Source organism: Cydia amplana, chromosome 21 (genome assembly GCF_948474715.1).
Source record: "Cydia amplana chromosome 21, ilCydAmpl1.1, whole genome shotgun sequence".
NCBI classification, from domain to species: Eukaryota; Metazoa; Arthropoda; class Insecta; order Lepidoptera; family Tortricidae; genus Cydia; species Cydia amplana.
The window spans coordinates 3,802,466-3,822,816 of NC_086089.1; the positions used below are offsets into that span (position 1 = coordinate 3,802,466).

Consider the following 20,351-nt stretch of genomic DNA (forward strand, 5'->3'; position numbering starts at 1 on the left):
GTAGTTTGAGGAGTGAATGAACAGGTAAAGATTTGTATGCAATTTATTTTAATAAGATAATATTCAACCGAAAAAGGTACCTTTTACCTACCTACATTACCTATTTGATATCAAAATTAAGATATGTATTCGTGATTTACATATACATACTTAATAAATAAGGATTCAGTAGTAGTATTATTACTTTCGATAAGTTCAAGAAGTCACCTTATCCGATTGCTCAAATAAATCGATGACTAATAGCCGTTATTAGCCGCCAAGTATCCGTTCTCATGGATTTACAGAACCAATCACCGGCTTCCAGGAAGTCCAGAATAGCCACCATTTTAATTTGCCGGGTCGTTATTGCATACTTTACGCTAGCGGTGTTTGATAAAGTGGTTTTGCGGAAAAGAAAAAAATAATCCAGTAACACCTAGTTATAAAGGCTTATAAAGGCCGTATATGTAGGTACCATGCAATTATCCACAAGAGTGGCAAACAAGTTACAGAGAAAAAACAAGCCAACACGGAAGGTTAAAAGGTAACAATCCATTTCCAACCGCAGCTGCACTACTGTTCATTTTACTATAGAAATTGACAGTAACAGCGACGCGTTCAGTACCAGTATAGTGCAGCTGCGGTCAGAAATGGAATGTTACCCTAAGGACGCTCGCACATCCAGAATTGTCATAGCCGCGTTTGTACCGATAAAGTGTTAGTACCGAAATCTAAAATAAAACTAAAAATGGGTTACGCGGTTTATAAGTAAGTAAGTAAATATTAAATTTATTGTTCCAATAATAATACATTCATGGTACTTTAGACACTGACGGCATCTCATAGGTGGATCTTTAGGCTGTGTTGACGTTGTACGTAGGTCTTCAGATACGTTGAGCGAGAAGGTTACGAGTTATTTCGTCTCCAAGTTTTCCGACAGATCTTTAATTTTTTGACTGACATGCGCGGCTTCAGCCCAATATCAACCTTAACCGATAGGCTTAATAGGTTCCAATTAAAGAGACATGGAGACCCAAATTTTTAAGAAGAACATTGCTTATTTGGTACTCCGATAAGAAGTTGCCGACATATATCATACAGAAATTCCATTTGCCTGGTCATTCCTCTCTTTTAGATGCCTATAACAGAGCTAAATATTGCTACTGTACATTTTATTGCACGTTTAACAACCTAACCAATTGTAACAAGCAGAAACTTAACGAGTTGCGGTAATTCATTACAGAGTTCCTATGAACAACTTCCGCCTGCGTAATCTTCCTAATGTTAATGCGGTAATATTATATGTATATGCACAATAAGATAGGTACAGTCAGCGTCAATAATAGCCAATAAAATAATGCTCTAGAAGGTATCTGCCACTTTGGAATTCATTCACAAAAAGGGATATATCTCTACAGTTCGCGTTTTGTTGTATTTGTCACAGTATAATAAAATTGGACTCATGTATATCTTTTTGTTGAGCTATTAGAGAATTTTATGTTGACTGGTACAGTCGCCATCAGATATATCGGAGCGGCCAAGGCGCTCACAATTATCTGAACACGCCTCTATTGTCAGTGCGTTAAAGTGCGTGTTCAGATATTGAGAACACCTTGGCCGCTCCGATATATCTGATGGCAACTCATCATCTTCCTCGCGTTGTCCCGGCATTTTGCCACGGCTCATGGGAGCCTGGGGTCCGCTTGGCAACTAATCCCAGTAATTGGCGTGGGCACTAGTTTTTACGAAAGCGAATGCCATCTGACCTTCCAACCCAGAGGGTAAACTAGGCCCGTTTAGGGATTAGTCCGGTTTCCTCACGATGTTTTCCTTTACCGAAAAGCGACTGGTAAATATCAAATGATATTTCGTACATAAGTTCCGAAAAACTCATTGGTACGAGCCGGGGTTCGAACCCGCGACCTCCGGATTGCAAGTCGCACGCTCTTACCGCTAGGCCACCAGCGCTTCTGATCTGATGGCAACTATACTTTTAAAAAACTTCAGCCTAGAGCTTTTCGTAAAAAAACCACCTCTTTCGAAATCGGAAAAAAATACAATTATGTCAGCCGAGTTAGAAAAACAAAGCGATTGACACTTTTTCACGAAAATCGGCCCAGTAGTCTTCACGCCATGGTGGACCAGACTGCTAAATTGACTATTTCTGCTTACTGTACGAATGTTATTGTCTCTTTTAATAAAAGCTTTTAACGAAAATAAATAAAATTCCACTTATAAGTAGGTACCTACTACAAATTTATGACACAATAAAACCTCTGTAAGTACTCAAATTTTCTTAAATATTCGTCATATCATGGTTATTGTGTACATATGCTAACATACCCATTATTGTTCATTTCAAAAAGAAAAATAATCTATTTAACTCTAAGTGATATTAAAGCGCGAAGTTTGTAACAGACTATATTTCAAAATATGACACCCGGATCTCATCATTCGACGAATAAAATGTTTATGGGAAACATAAAATATGATCCGAACTCGTTCTGTCATCGGCCACACATCGTATATAACATAACAGAGCAAATGTTCTCGTATTAGAAAGTAGTAATTTCAGCTTTCTAGCACGGATTCACGATTTATGGCGAGTATGGCGACGGCTAGGGGATAATCCTATGAGCTGTATCGTGAGCCGAAAAGATGGACCCAATGTTTACAGTACATATAATGTAATGACATTGTATATATGTAAACACTTGATCACTACACAGTATAAAACAAAGTTGCTTCTCGCTGTTTGTCTGTCCCTATGTATGCTTAGATCTTTAAAACTACGCAACGGATTTTGATGCGGTTTTTTTTAATAGATAGAGTGATTTAGATTTAATAGGTTTGTGTATAATTTGTTAATCCGTGCGAAACCGGGACGGGTCGCTAGTTGTACATAAAACAGATTACAGACACATTAAATACAAAATACATAGACATACAATGTACAGCGAACTTATCCCTTGCACACGTTTATGAATAAACAAAATATTATTATGGGATTTATGAGCTATCGCATTGACAATAGAGGCGTGTTCAGATACCTATTTATGCAGCACCTTGGCCGCTCCGATATATCTGATGGAGACTGTATAATAATAAGATTATTACGTTCTGATCGCCAAACACGATGTGGTGTTAAATTAACATTAATTAGTCTTAAGATTAATCACCTAGACATTAATAAACTAGATCACCAATGTGCCGAATATATGTAAATCGATTAATTAGACATATTTAGAGCATTCTATTTAATAGGAAGAATAAATTATGCTTATTTAATTAGATAAGTTCAGTAATACTTTCTCTGTTACAGATTAGAATAACCGTTCTTTAAGGCTTATTGAGACGGTGTAAGAACTTGCATATAATTTTCATCACACTTGGGCAATAATCGTGCTATTTCACGCAAGCGGGAGCTAAAGTCCATTTTACTCGCACGGGATTTACCTATAGCTTTATTTTTATTATGTATAAATTCCGTGCGATTAGAATAGATTTTAGGTATTAAATTAAATTTTACAACGAATAATAAATAATTAAGTCAGAAAACTCATGTCAAAGCGCCACTTGTGCCCACCATGGTTAGCTACTAACCGGGGGTTAACCGGTTAAACCTGGAGTTACCCTGATTACTAGTACAATTTAATACTGGGTTAACTGCGTCGGTTAACATCGGTTTAGTGGCTAACCCTGGCTGGCGCAAGTAGCCCTTAAGGGGCCCACTGATTAACAGTCCGACAACTGACAGGCCGATACCGTCCGGCGGACTGTTAACCAGTGGGCCCCTTTAGAGATAAAAAAACCGGCCAAGTGCGAGTCGGACTCGCGCACGGAGGGTTCCGCACCATCAACAAAAAATAGAGCAAAACAAGCAAAAAAACGGTCACCCATCCAAGTACTGACCCCGCCCGACGTTGCTTAACTTCGGTCAAAAATCACGTTTGTTGTATGGGAGCCCCACTTAAATCTTTATTTTATTCTGTTTTTAATGTTATTCTGTTATTCTGTTCTGTATTTGTTGTTATAGCGGCAACAGAAATACATCATCTGTGAAAATTTCAACTATCTAGCTATCACGGTTCGTGAGATACAGCCTGGTGACAGACGGACGGACGGACGGACGGACGGACGGACGGACAGCGGAGTCTTAGTAATAGGTTCCCGTTTTTACCCTTTGGGTACGGAACCCTAAAAAAGAAGCTAAGACTAAGCTTATTTATTTCTCTATATGGCAAGCGCAAATAGGTATAAGACGTAAATAAACCCATTCACTGTTAAGTGGATCAACGTTTTTTGTCCTCATGTCGCATTAACACATTCCTCAGTGAATGACAGCAAACCGACAAAAACAGCTTGAAATTATGCAAAAAGTGCTGCGCTATGAATGAATGAATGAATTAATTAATTTATTACAGACAACATTAGGTCCACATATTGCTATATGCGGAGGATTGTGATGGTGCCGTGAAGTCACATTTTGGCAAAGTGGCAAGGGCATTTTGAGTAAAGTGTACCTTTTTTTTTCGAAAAACTCTTTTTGGGATCTTTCTACTCAGAATCACAAGGCCTATCAATATAAAAAACGTGTCCGAAAAAATGTCAGATTTGTGACACACTTCCACATACATTTTGTATGAACCGTCACAAAACTGACTCTCACGTATGTAGAACTGAGGATACATTTTTGAAGTGAAAACTTCTTTAGCGGCGCTGTGCACTTTTTGTGATGGGGAAAAAATGTTAAACTCGTAACAGGTGTCACGTGACCGTAAGACGTAAGACGGTCACGTGACCTGATCGAAAAACTGTTACTTCAATGTCATTGAGTTTTTCTTTATTGATTTAAATGCCATCTAGTGAGTTTCGATCTAACTGATATTAATATAACTCGGGTACTAACAGTGATGTGCCGGTTTCAAGTAATGCGACGAAATAACGCTAAATGGCGTTAACCTCAATTATACATAGTGCTGCAGACATTTTGCAATAGTGATTGAGTTTTCACTTCTGCCGGGACTCCCTGAGTGCAACCCGTTGTTTTTTTCTTTCTCTTAATCAATAGCCTTCGTAATTATGAGTCTAAACAACTTATGCATAATAGAGGGTTTATGATATGTGTGTGTAGTAAATAAATAAAACAAGAGCTTATAAAAACAAGCACTCTGTAGTGGACGTGAGTACCGCTAAGCGCGCAAAAAACCGAGTTTAGTGTAACACCTCGTACGTGCGGCATGGCTCACGAATATGAATGGGTGCCTGGACTGCCTGGCGGCCTAGCCAAGGTGACAATCGCTTGCGCTTCGCCATCGAATCGATTTGTGTCTCTCTATCACTCTTCCATGTCTTGTCTTGTCTATGGGGCTTGTTTCCATACTGTTGACTGACAAATAATATACCTTAAAGATATAAAATCTATCTGTAGCAAGAGTATTTTTAGTAACTCCAAAAAGCGCTGAGATTTTTTTAATATTTATGACGCCTGTTTCAAATTTCATCAAAATATAGCTTACAGTTTTTGAGTTAAAAGGCCTCAGACATACGAACGGACGGACGGACGGACGCGACGAATATATATATAAGCTTTTGCTATTGTTGCTACGGAACCCAAAAAAATGGTCAAACATCGGACGTTGGTGAAAAGTAAAAGTAAAAAAAAACTTCTCTTATTTCATAAGTAAGTCCAAAGCGTATAAGGGTAAAAGCGCTAATAAGTGTCAATCAGTTCTACTTGTGCAGCAGGGATTACCCACATGGCCGCCTTCCTAACTCGGCCAATTAGTTGGCCGACTACTGCCAATCCATTCATTAACCTTATCGTGTTAGGCCACGGACTGCACGCGCGCGACAGGCGGTGCGGGAACGGTGCTGCCGCTGCTGTCATGAATGACAGATTCATTTCAGTGTTAATATTTTGATCGAGTCGTTCTGCAACTACCTTATATTTTTTTGAAACATCACACGAGTGTTCTAATTTATAATTATTTACAGTTACAAAGGGTCGCCCGGTAAGGGCATTTATTTGTGTGATGAGCATAGATATTTGTTCCTGAGTCTTGGGTGTTTTCTATGTATTTATGTATTTGTATATTATATATATCGTTGTCTGAGTACCCACAACACAAGCCTTCTTGAGTTTACTGTGGGACTTAGTTATAATATTTATATTTTATTTATTTATTTATTTATTTAAAGGGTGACTGCTATTACTGCTAAAGTTATTGGCCATTGCATAGTAATTGGGCACTTCTTAACAATAAGACTTATATTTCCTTGTTCCATTCTGATTTGTTAGGAGTGGCCAATATTATAACTATCATTGCTGGACCTATCTGCAAACATATTAAGACTCTATCCTATATGATAAGTTTTCAAAAATCTTCGAAATATGAATGTCATTATTAAATCGATATTGACGATATTATAAAGCAATAGTAACTTTTTCACACATGTATAAGAAATTAGTTGTAACATAACAGTTTAGTACTTATTATAGTGATTGTTCAAAAGTTACTGGCAGTAATTTGCGGTTTTAAACTTCTAAACGCACCATAGAGTGTTTTTGATGTAAGTGTTGATAAAATCTTTTTAAGTGCTCGCCAAAAATCTTTCCGCCCTCATTATTTTTATGAATTGGCTTACAAAAGGAGCCTACTTATTCACTCGGTCTTAATTTAAAGGCTTGAAACACAAAGTTAAAGAAAATAGAAACAATATTTTGTGTAAAAGACAACACTATGCAATTAAACTTTATTGCATGTTCACATGAAGCTGTGAAAACATGTTATTATTATCCGCACTTCTGGTGTATCGTGAATAAATTATCTTTTTTTGGAGCCATTAATTAAAACACTATCACGGAATAAACATATGCGACATGAATAAATGATGTGTTAATTTGTAAAGAATCGGTTAAGTGGGAGAATTTGTCGTCTGTCAGGGTTCTGACACTAAAAACAACAACAATATAGGGTAATTCGCCAGTAACTGGCCACTTGTTAGTAACTGGCCACCCTAAACTAAAAATGATTATATTCACCTATAAACAGAATTTCATTTCAGTATAAGGTGGCTAGTTATTGAAGGCTGCTTATACTAAAATGAATTCTGTTTATAGGTGAATAGAATCATTTTTAGTTTAGGGTGGCCACGAAAGGTCCGATCGCTGTGTATCGCTCCAACCTATGGTTATCGCTGCCACGACATTGAGCGACTTGCGACGGTGGCAGCGATAACCATAGGTTGGAGCGAGACACAGCGATCGGAGCTTTCGTTCCCACCTATGGTTGTCGCTTTATGGTGGCCACACAAAAAATTCCAATCAATTTTTTCTTAAAAAAATTCAATAAGTTTGATCGTTTGTGGTGAAAAAAAATGTATGGAGAACAGAATGGCCAACTTTCTTAAAAATAGTTTATCTAATACTGATTCTAAAATGGTATCACACACGCTAATTACATCTTTACAGACAAAGATATGGCCTAGATTGTGATTAAAGTGAAGTATGGAGCTAGCCATTAAAAAAGACAGAAAAGTTCGATTATCTCGAAAACCACGAAACTTTTACTAGACCTATAAGTGCATTTTCTGGACCAGCCTAAGGTGCTCTGTCGGTGGTTAGAAGGTTATCCACTAATTACTGGGCACCCTGTATATAAATAAATAAATAAATAAACAAGAATTGCTCGTTTAAAGGTATTAGATTAGGATTCGTAAATTCATTTAAGTGCGATTACTAAGGTTATTGCCAAGAATCCATAAAATCGGGAAACCTATAAAACCTATAATGAACGCTTACCTAGTCTTATTACCTAGTTAATCGCAGATATAAACAACAGCATATATAAAAGAACGTACAGAAGGGTCTCTATTTGACAAACCGATGTTTGTTAGTTCAAGGTCATATATACCACCATTACTTACCATTACTTATAGTTTCTTTTAGATTTTCTGGCTTTATGAGGCCTCTTCAGGCCCGAAAAATTGTTATTTCTCATGCACTAAGATAATTCGCCAGTAACTGGCCACCGGCCAATAACTGGCCACCCTAAACTAAAAATGATTCTCTTCACCTAGAAACAGAATTCATTTTAGTATAAGCAGCCTTTAATAACTAGCCACCTTATACTAAAATTAATTCTGTTTATAGGTGAATAGAATCATTTTTAGTTTAGGGTGGCCAGTTACTAACAGGTGGCCAGTTACTGGCGAATTACCCTATATGTTGTTTAAGGTGTGGCGACTTGGGGAGCGTTCAATATTACGTAACGCAATTTTTGGACATTTTTGACCCCCCCTCCCCCCATGTAACGCGCCGTAACGTTTTTCTGTACCCCCCCTCCCCCTAGTAAAACGTTACGTAACCAACAAGTGACCATTTTTTTACCTAAAGGCCACAATTATGTGGCGTAAAGTACCATAAAGTGGCGAAAAGTTCTGAAGGGCTAACAAACAATGTTACGTAACGCATAGTTCAAACCCCCCCCTCCCGCCCCTGTAACGCATCGTAACGTTTTACAAGACGCTTAAATTCCCCTCCCCCGAAATTCGTTACGTAATACTTGAACGCTCCCTTGTGAAAAAACAGCAAAACGTCACGGTACCCTACATCAAAGTAGGTGTTAAATCAAACAGTGCATTACCATAATTAATCAACGTTGTCACGATAACGGTTATTGACAGCGCGCGCGCCATCGATCATTGATCCATAGATCATTAGCGCGATAAAGATTGAGAGACGCTGCTTACTGTTATGGTCATTTGTATTTGTCCGTTTTTAACAAATTGGATAAAAGTATCCAAAGTGACATAAAAAGTTAAGTTTTTTGTGTGTTTTTTTTTTCTTTTGGTATTTCGGTAGAAGCTAACGTTGACAGACTATTACATAACAAGTGTGGCAGTGTCAGCAGAAACGTCAGATTTATATGAAAATAATTCTAATTTAATACATGTTAATTATAAGATGTACTGTTTTGAAAAGATGTGCCCCGCCGAGTTCTTGCCGGTGCCCCGATACCCTCCTCCAATTCAGGAGAGATTTTTAAATCTTCTCTGAAAGAGGTGTAGGATCAGAGCCGGTGTATCTTTATTTGACGTTCGTAAGCGCATTGTAACATGCCTACTTGAAATAAACTATCTTTATCAATGAAGAGTATATTAAAAACGGGTCACTCACGTATTTTAAGTCGAAAAACGCTCGACATGTTTCACTCCGTACCGAGTAGTATCATCAGGAGCTTGCGTTTACGGTGACGGACCGGCGCAGACTGCGGGCCGCAGCTCTCCGCGCCCGATGACGGACGCGGATGATGATGATGTACGGGAGGCTATCGAAATTAGTCGTCATCCGAATTTTAACCGTGATTGTGGTTGGTCAGTGCCTACAAGCTGGAAAACTGTTTTGGGTACCTACTACGTCGGTGGACAGTGTGGACGAACCATTGACAGTCCAAACTTGTTGGACGCCGTGGTGGGAGAGGTTGGTGTCAATTGTAAATTGGTGTAAATATCTGGTTGAAAAAATGTCTCTGTTGACAGCTAACGATCATACGCATAACAAATTCAGATCAAATTCATAACCAGACTAACCAGTTATTACAGTCAGAATACGGTCTTGTGTATTTAGATTAAAAATATCTGGGAGACCTGAGCTTTGCTCCGAAAACATATAAATCTCAAAAATACGCGTTTTCCCAGAGATAAGACCTAGCTAGTTCGATTTTCCGGCCCGAAAAACCCCTATATAGCAAAATTCATCAAATTAGACGTTTCCGTGATCCCCGAAATATATATATGTATATATAAATATACAAGAATTGCTTGTTTAAAGGTATAACATTAAGAAATGACGTATAAGATAAGGTGAATTAAGGTGCAAAAGCGCATTGTACTTTCATACACTCACGCGCACTAACACCTTAACCGAGTTACCATTGAGGCTGGCGCCTACTTCTCACTTGATTCACACAGATAACCGGTCCCGATTAATATTTTTAATGAGCGACAACCGGAGCGGGGAAAAAAGTTGATAAGTGTGAGCATTCGCGCCTCGAGAATTTCGTACTTTAATGGCTGCCCTATACTACAATTAAATTGAGTTTCGTGATAATTTTGCCAGACCTTTATCAATAAAAAACCGGACAAGTGCGAGCCGGACTCGCCCACCGAGGGATCCGTACTTTTTAGTATAGCGGCAACAGAAATACATCATCTGTGAAAATTTCAGACAGTGGAGTCTTATTAATTTTTATCCTTTGAACGGAACCCTAAAAGACGAAATTTGGAAAATACATTGAAAGCGGGACACATTACTCGTAAGACCTATGGTCGATGGGGCAGAAAAATTTCGAAATGCGCCTTTTTTACTCATGCAAACTAGGGAAGATTATGAGGTGACTTTGTATATAAAATATAAAAACACTATCGTTTAATATCGACTCCATCACAAACACGAAGATTACGAAGACCAATTAAAAACAAATGAAGTTTTGACTTAGTACACTTAAGATAGATATGTCAATCACCATATCAATGGGGATGTGATAAAATAGAGTCGAAAATACACTTTTATTTGTGTACTTTTATAAATAAAAGTTAGGACTTCAATTCAAAAAACAAGAAAATATGTCATCAGCACGATTATTGAATCATTATTGCAATATTTAAAGAGAAAGTATGATTGTCACTGTCTCATTAAGAGATAAAATTTTAACTACAGCTATCGAACTTTTTATTTTGGATGCTAAAAATATAATGGGTTCGTGCATTTAATGAATCAGTTATTGTTTTATGTTGATCATTACTTTAATAGGGGACAACACTGATTTGTATTATGTACCTTCAATATTTTGTATTGGTGGTTAAACATTTTTTACAAACTTTCGATTTTAGCTCTTCTGGATTTAGATACTTAACTTAAGGCCGTGCATCGAAAAATAACAGGATCTTAGAAAGGTGGCAGTGGCTAGCCCCGGAAACAAACAGTAGTGATTTTCGGATATATGTTTCTTGACTATATGATAAGAGATTTCGTAGTAGTCGAAACACGAATGCTTAAAATTTTCTCGATAGAAAATAAATCCAAACTTACGTGTTCATTTTTCGGTTTTAGCTTCGTGCAACTAGAAAACACATCCATATCCAGCACAATCCACCTTACAGCAAAGGTTTTCATCTCGTCTTAACTTTCAAAGAACTAAATATTAACTTATTATCCTTTACCGATGGATTTATTATCGATTTTTGATTTTATGAATTCAACAGCAAACGCCCATTTTACGCAGTTCGGTTTCTCTTTCTGTCATGCGTCAAAGTCATAAATGCATCCTTTATGCCAGTAATGTTAGATGGCCGTCGTGCCTCAAAGAGGTAAGACCTATGTCACTTCGCGCAGCGCTCCGAATTACGTAAAATTTTAATATCCAATAAACGTTGAGTCGTAACTCCATTGAGTAGTAACGGAATCGGAGGTAAACCTATGATGGTGCCTTCTTACAGGCCTATACGTTACGCATGTGTGCGTGTTTGCTTAGCTACGTCATGCTACGTCGAAATCTATACTCTTTGTCAGTTACAACGGGTTAGGAAATTTCGACAGATATTGAAATGTATCGGTAGCTGTTTGGTATTTAGCCATCAGAATCTAACCGTAACTTTTTGCTTTATTTTTGTTTAAAAATAAAATATCTATAAGAATATATTTTTTGCTTTTTTTCTATTGTAATGATAAAAATAAATCTAGTATGTTTCATGCTCAAATAATTTAAAATAATTGAATAAATATTGAAAACTAATTGATATTATTCGTTTTAATTATTATATTATTAAGTTTGTTTGAATAAAATATTTTATTTCAATAATACGAAAAGTTATTATATTTAAGTACCACTAAAAAAGGTCCCTACTTACAAAAACTCACTTGCACGGGCCGGGGTTCGAACCCGTGACCTCCGGTTTGAAAGTCGCACGCCACTACAATTTCACATAAGTAATTTACAATGACATGATACCGTGGAAAAAGTGAATATTACAATGTACTTGTGTTACTATCATTTTATAGTTTATTTTGGCTTGACAAGGAGGAATGAGAAAAACGTGCAGAGCGAGAGGATTAAATCTCTCTGTCCCTTTCTTAAAGTAGCCAATCCTAATTATGACATCTGTTTTGATATTAATTCTTTGAACATAATTTGTCGATGTTCTTTTTTAGGGTTCCGTAGCCAAATGGCAAAAAACGGAACCCTTATAGATTCGTCATGTCTGTCTGTCTGTCTGTCTGTCCGTCTGTCCGTCTGTCTGTCCGTCCGTAGGTCACAGCCACTTTTCTCCGAAACTATAAGAACTATACTGTTGAAACTTGGTAAGTAGATGTATTAAATAGAAAAAAAACAATAAATTTTTGGGGTTCCCCATACTTCAAACTGAAACTCAAAAAATTTTTTTTCATCAAACCCATACGTGTGGGGTGTCTATGGATAGGTCTTCAAAAATGATATTGAGGTTTCTAATATCATTTTTTTCTAAACTGAATAGTTTGCGCGAGAGACACTTTCAAAGTGGTAAAATGTGTGTCCCCCCCCTGTAACTTCTAAAATAAGAGAATGATAAAACTAAAAAAAATATATGATGTACATTACCATGTGAACTTCCACCGAAAATTGGTTTGAACGAGATCTAGTAAGTAGTTTTTTTTTTAATACGTCATAAATCGCCTAAATACGGAACCCTTCATGGGCGAGTCCGACTCGCACTTGGCCGCTTTTATATCATCGAGAAAGATTTTTATTTAAAAAATGTGTTGAATTTATATGTTTTATTTATGTTTTTTTGGCATAAATTTCATTACTTTGACAAACGTTTTGATGTGATGTGTGAAACGAACCATGTGATCAACGATTTATCTAATAAAACTTCATTTAGTCGAAAAAAATAGTTGTCTACTACCGGGTGGAAAAAAATTATGGGCCCTGGAGGGAAAGTGCCTTAAAACCTTAAGTTTGCTCATTTTACTTAAATGAAACATTATTGTTTTTTAAAGAAACAACTGCATTCAAAGATTTTTGAAGTGAAAACTTCTTTAGCGGCGCTAGGCACTTTTTGAGGTGGGGAAAAAATGATAAACTCGAGACAGCGTAAGGCGATCATGTGACCGTAAGGTTTAGATGGCATTTAAATCAATAAAGAAAAACTCAATGACATTACATGAAAAAGGTTATAATCTTGTACGGGCTGAAATACGAGGATCTCACAGTATTATAACTTTATACCACTCAAATATAATTCAATAAAGCTACATCTTGATGAAATCGCTAATAAAAGTGAACTCTAGTACTGGTGAATAAAACTCAAAATATCATGACCAAATATATTTAGATGCGAGGTCTGCAAGGTAACTTTACAATTTCTATTCGAATTTTAAACAATTAACGCTATAAATTTGAATTTCGAATTTTAAACAAGCTCACTGACCAGCAATTTCGGAACCAAAAGTTTTCAATAGAAAGGAGGATGGGTCAATTATACATAGTGCTGCAGACATTTTGGACTAGTCATTGAGTTTTAACTTCTGTCGGCACTCCCGGAATGCAACACGTTGTTTTTTTTAAATTCGCTTAGTCGCGCCCGGGAATCGAACCTACTTTTTCCACACTGTATAAAATAACAAAATGCTTTTCTTCTGGTAACTTAAATGTTCTATCTATCTTGGTGATATGTCAATGCAATCAAATAATCTGAAAAAATAATAATAACCCAATTTATGAATTCCGTTCCTTCAGAAAAATGCGAAATGTACGTACAATTTTTAGGGATATCGTACTTTTCCCAGAGACAAATTTAGTTGGCTAAGAGACATTTTCACTGATCCAAATCTGTACTAAAAATCTAACATACAATGATAAGGACTTAATCGTTTTAAGCTCAAGAGTGAGTTTTCCTAAAGCATTTTCTAAAAATTATGTCTTTATTAACGTTAGGAGTGCACTGCAGCATGTCAAATGTATGCCAAAATGTCAAGGGAGAGAACAATAAATTAAGTTTCAATTCCACTTCCACTCATCAGCAAAGTGATATAAGTATATCAGCAGTTTAAAGTTATTTTAGATAACAAAATTAGCGCATCAAAAAAATCAAAGTGCATAGAAAAAAAGTCTCCTGAGTCATAATAAAATTGATGTCTCTTGGGTCACCAGAAAAGTCACCAGGGAGAACGATGACCCAAATCACATTTAAAAGAAAAGGTAAATTTTGTGTACTACCTACGAACATTTTTCAAAAAACTATGTTTTTATAACATATTAGACCCAGGATAGATCTAATACCTCTTTTCGTACCCCGGATAAAAGTAACTGAAACGTTACGTTATTAGGTTCACGATGCCGCGTTGTGCCCTTGCCTTCGTTGCGATATGTTTGGTAAGTCAGGAGACTTAAAAAATGAGCCATGATTTTGGGACATATTAACAAATATTTTTTTGAATAGGTATATATTAATTTTAGCGGACTTTAATAATTTACCAGTTAAATTAGATGTAAATACCTTTTTAGTTAATCGTTAATATGATATATTAGTAGCAGTAAAACACTTTATTGTACAAAAAGACACATAAAACATGAAAAAACACATCCTTCGTATATGGTAGAATATATTTTTCACACTTTTAGGTAAAAACCAAAACCGATACGCGATTGGGATACGCTCTTTTCGTATGGGATACAAAAAAAAATTCTCCTGGGTCACCAAGAAAAATCGACATATTAAAATAATTCAGTTCGTTTTTAAGTTCTAGTCAGATTGACTTTTTGGTTATTTGAGATAAATTACAATAACGCTTAGATTTGAAAAACATGATTTTCTATTTTGTTGCGATCGACCCGGGTAATAAAAATACGGCGAATTTGAACTTTTGTTTGTTGTCGTTGTAAAATGTATTAAAAAATAATGTAGGCACCCCTGACAATTTAAATTCAAAATTATCCAGAAAAAGCGGCCAAGTGCGAGTCGGACTCGCCCATGAAGGGTTCCGTATTTAGGGGATTTATGACGTATTAAAAAACAACTACTTACTAGATCTTGTTCAAACCAATTTTCGGTGGAAGTTTGCATGGTAATGTACATCATATATTTTTTTTAGTTTTATCATTCTCTTATTTTAGAAGTTACAGGGGGGGGGGGACACACATTTTACCACTTTGGAAGTGTCTCTCGCGCAAACTATTCAGTTTAGAAAAAAATGATGTTAGAAACCTCAATATCATTTTTGAAGACCTATCCATAGATACCCCACACGTAGGGGTTTGATGAAAAAACATTTTTTGAGTTTCAGTTCTAAGTATGGGGAACCCCCAAAAAAAATTTTTTTTTTCTATTTTTGTATGAAAATCTTAATGCGGTTCACAGAATACATCTACTTACCAAGTTTCAACAGTATAGTTCTTATAGTTTCGGAAAAAAGTGGCTGTGACATACGGACGGACAGACGGACAGACAGACAGACATGACGAATCTATAAGGGTTCCGTTTTTTGCCATTTGGCTACGGAACCCTAAAAATGAGTGTTTCAAAAAGGCACCCTGTATTCCTTACATACCTAAATAATCTCTTATTCAATAAAACATATAATTACTAAACACTGTGATTTATTTCAAATAAATGCAAATCGATCGGATAAAAGATATTAATACCTACCTATACAACAATGAATACGAGTACAGTCAGCTGCAATAATATGTTACACACCGAAGGCCGTTTTGCGGTAGATAGATGTTAGATCTTATTTGTAGAGCCATAAGAGCGTGTCACATATTTTTGCGGCCGTCGAAGAGTAACATATTATTGCAGTACCTATGAAAAATTCGAGGGTTAAAAAGCATTTCAACCAAAGCATTTATAATAATAACGACTATGGACGCCTGCAACCCCAGGGGTATTGTAACCCCATAACAATAAGGTTGAAATTTGCATTTAGTGACCGCAAAGTCAGGTGAGCGTAATCAAGTAAATCTCTTTTCATCATATTTTATCAAAAATAATCTCTTTTCTGTTCTTATGCTATTTTCTTATTATCAATACTCTTAACTTATATGCTATATACGCTGCTGCTTCTATGCTGTTAACATCTTCCAAAACAACAATAAATATTCAGGTTTATTAATTAATTATTTTATTGTTTGCTATTATGAACAAGTAACAACGCCATCTGTTTCAATTTTTTCCGAATTTAAGTTTATGGCCGACCGCAGCGACCGCGTATAATGGTAGTTAACTTCTGTAACGTTAGATGGTGCTAAAAGGTCACACAAACTTCACGTGCGGCGCGAAGCGTTTCCATGTGTGCGTGTTAGCGGGGAGGGAAGAACTAGCGGGCGTGGTTTACGAAGCGCCAGACGCGGCTGCAGTAGGCCCTTAAAATTGTACCTACATTACACTCTTCATTCAGGTTTGGGAATATTTATCTGATCTCTATTTTTAGGGGTTTTCTACCTACCTCAAAACTACTGGGTCTAAAATTATGAAAAAAGCGGCCAAGTGCGAGTCGGACTCGCCCATGAAGGGTTCCGTATTTAGGCGATTTATGACGTATAAAAAAAACTACTTGCTAGATCTCGTTCAAACCAATTTTCGGTGGAAGTTTACATGGTAATGTACATCATATATTTTTTTTAGTTTTATCATTCTCTTATTTTAGAAGTTACAGGGGGGGGGGGGACACACATTTTACCACTTTGAAAGTGTCTCTCGCGCAAACTATTCAGTTTAGAAAAAAATGATATTAGAAACCTCAATATCATTTTTGAAGACCTATCCATAGATACCCCACACGTATGGGTTTGATGAAAAAAAAATTTTTGAGTTTCAGTTCGAAGTATGGGGAACCCCAAAAATTTATTGTTTTTTTTCTATTTTTGTGTGAAAATCTTAATGCGGTTCACAGAATACATCTACTTACCAAGTTTCAACAGTATAGTTCTTATAGTTTCGGAGAAAAGTGGCTGTGACATACGGACGGACAGACAGACGGACAGACAGACAGACAGACATGACGAATCTATAAGGGTTCCGTTTTTTGCCATTTGGCTACGGAACCCTAAAAATACACAAAATAGCTCTTTACCTATAAATGACAGGAATACCTATTAGAAATGAGCAGTCAAGTGTGAGTCGGACTTAATGTACGGAACCCTTGGAACGCGAGTCGGACTCGTACTTGGCTGGTTTTTTTTAAATAGTTTTTTTTTCGTATTACATATCAAAAGAAACTTTCCGTTTAATTATCAAAAATGTAAAATTATAAAAAAAAACGTTTTTAACACTTACCAATGATAATGAAGCCTGCTGCCACTATAAAATTTGCCGCGAAAGCCATATTGGGTGTCACTCCTCAATTAAATAAAGTATCACTGTATATTTCGTTCACTGATTCGGTTCACTGTCGCTGCGGCGACTCAGTCGTCCATGTTGGAATCTGGAACAAACAAATATTTTATAAGTCTACCAGCTTTAAGAAAAACTAAATATGGCACAGAATAGGTTAATCGTAATTAGTACAGAGAACCGAAATTAATCACTACATAGTATAAAACAAAGTCGCTTCCCGCTGTCTGTCTGTATTGTATGCTTAGATCTTTAAAACTACGCAACGGATTTTGATGCGATTTTTTAGGGTTCCGTACCCAAAGGGTAAAAAACGGGACCCTATTACTAAGACTTCGCTGTCCGTCCGTCCGTCCGTCTGTCACCAGGCTGTATCTCATGAACCGCGATAAAATTTTCGAACCGTTGAAATTTTCACAAATGATGTATCTCTGTTGCCGCTATAACAACAAATACTAAAAATAAAATAAAATAAATATTTAAGGGCTCCCATACAACAAACACGATTTTTTTTGCGAATTTTTTTGTTGATGGTGCGGAACCCTCCGTGCGCGAGTCCGATTCGCACTTGGCCGGTTTCTTTAATAGATACGAGTAGAGTGATTCAAGAGGAAGGTTTATGATGTGTAATTTGTTAACACGTGTAAAGCCGGGGCGGATCGCTAGTTTCGTATAAAGCAGACACGTCTGCAAACGATACCACAAAGCTTAGAAAGAAATGAGAAGTGAAAAGAATTCACTGTTTCGGGCGTGACTTGAACACGCGACTCTGGATCATTAGCCCATCGCTCTGCCAACTAAGCTAGCGAGACTTCTCTCGATTACAGCGAATATTTCCTCCGGCGTATAACACATAGGCGCCTCCTTAAGTAGGTAGCTACTATTCATAAGTGTTAAGTAGCCATTATTCATAAGTGCTTGTTGCTAGGCCTACATGAATCACTACATATTTAGTATAAAACAAAGTCGCTTTCCTGTCTGTGTGTCTGTCTGTATGCTTAGATCTTTAAAACTACGCAACGGATTTTGATGCGGTTTTTTTTAAATAGATAGAGTGATTCAAGAGGAAGGTTTATGTATAATTTGTAAACCCGTGCGAAGCCGGGGCGGGTCGCTAGTAAAGTATATTTGAAGTTTGGCGCATATGAGTGATATGGTGGACAAACACACATAGCGGTAAAACTTATAACAAAAAAACTCTTTTGCGTCAGGAAACAACGATTTTAGACACTCCTGCGCAACGACTAGAGATCCTAAAGGCTGACTTTCGAATCGCGATGCATTATTCTAACCGCATGCTCAATCGATTATCGATTCCGTAGATGCGCAAAGTTTTTTCAAAATGCACTAACGACTACGTGAATACGCATCTTTAGCTGTTTACCGGGAGTCAGAAATTACGCAAAATTGAACCCTAGCACTTGGGAATAAAGTTCCAAATCATTGTGGGGAATATTATCCCTCTGTCTTATAAAAGCTTAACGAGCCAATTTGGTGTCAATTGATTTTAATCTTTACTTCGAATGGTTTAAAGGTTATAAAAATTCGGTAGGTACGTTGTAAAACTTCTGTCAACGCCAAGAAAATACTTAAATGATGCTAACCGTTTTAGATTGATTGTTTAAGTGGTTTTCTTTATGGTTTTATGTAAAGGACTTTGTTTCGAATGGCCTCTGGTTATAATTATAACAATTGTCGTATTATTTTACTGGCTTGAAGTATCGCAAACGTTATATTTCAATAAAAAAAAATTCACACAAGATTTTTATCACCATGCCACAAGAGCCAACTTTAAGGTTTATAAGATTTTTAATTTAGTTAATATTAATTTGTTAACATACTTACATGAAAACTACTTCTGACCTTCAGTTACATGTTTTCGCCTTTTCTTGTAATTAAATTACGAAACTAAATTTAATATACTTAGCTATTTATAAAATAAAAAGTGTATGTGTAAACAAAGGTGTATGTGAAGTCCGTCCGTGGGGACTATAGCCCAAGCCCTCTTGCGCATGAGAGGAGGCCTGTGCCCAGCAGTGGGACGTATAAAGGCTGAATTATTATTATTATTTATTTATAAAATACACAATTACAAATAATATACATAGTAAGACCGCCAAACAGACTAAATATCGTGACAAAACTAAGTACTTACATATAAAGATTCCGTTTTTGCCAATTTAACTACCATACTAAAACGTTTTTTATTGCAACATTTGCTAAAGTCAGACTCAGAAAAATATAATTATATCAATAAAAATCTAGTCTAATCTAATATCACAACATTCCCACGCTTCTCCGTTTACGCGCGATAAACCGATTTGATTGAATGATTTTACCCTTTGATTGATTTTAATCATACAAGTAATAAATAGGTGTAAAACTTTCTAGCAATTTTGCAATATAAAATACCCATTAAGCTTTCGCGCGCTTGAATTTGATTCATTTACTTTTTGCACTTATTTCGATGCTCGTTATGTAAGTACATTTACTCGGAGGGAATGGTGGGACCTTTAGCTCACAACTATCACAAGTATTCCCTGACTAAAGCTAGCATAGTTAGCCAAAGTCTAGACAAGGCGGTGTGTGTGAAAGGCAGGTAAAAGGGAAACCGGGAGAAAGCTGAGATTGTTGTCTTAATTCCGTGCGAATACCAGCGAATTTATGCGCGCCGGGTAGCGGTATTTTGATTTAAGGAGTATATGTTAAGCGTTTTGGCGTGGCTTGATGCTTTAGTGGTACATTACATACCTAGGGAGGTGAATTCGTAAATGCTCCAGATCGCAGGTGTTTGTAGCCCGAACCGAAGGTGAGGGCCATAAATATGCGATCTGGGGCTTTACGAATTACCGCCCGTGGTTTGTCTAAAGTTTTACGTCTTGCCTTGGCCAGGAAGTGAGAAAATCTCACTTACGGGCCTGACGTAAAAAATATTCAGAAGTGAACTTAGATATTACTGCAGGTGCATTACTGTTGCGGCGTCATTGTTACTGCCG

The 20,351-nt window shown here is 36.7% G+C and overlaps 2 protein-coding genes across 2 annotated transcripts in view; both read right to left on the bottom strand.

Moving 5' to 3' along the window:
• LOC134657817 (facilitated trehalose transporter Tret1-like) overlaps positions 1 to 20,351 on the bottom strand; it is a 404,724-nt gene that overhangs the window by 49,756 nt on the left and 334,617 nt on the right. The window lies entirely within an intron of this gene.
• The window catches only part of LOC134657871 (serine protease inhibitor dipetalogastin), an 85,761-nt gene that overhangs the window by 31,080 nt on the left and 34,330 nt on the right, over positions 1 to 20,351 (bottom strand). The window contains exon 2 of the mRNA XM_063513452.1: positions 17,299 to 17,446. Coding sequence (XP_063369522.1) covers positions 17,299 to 17,347 — 49 coding nt within the window. The 5' untranslated portion in view covers positions 17,348 to 17,446. The remainder of the gene's footprint in view (positions 1 to 17,298; positions 17,447 to 20,351) is intronic.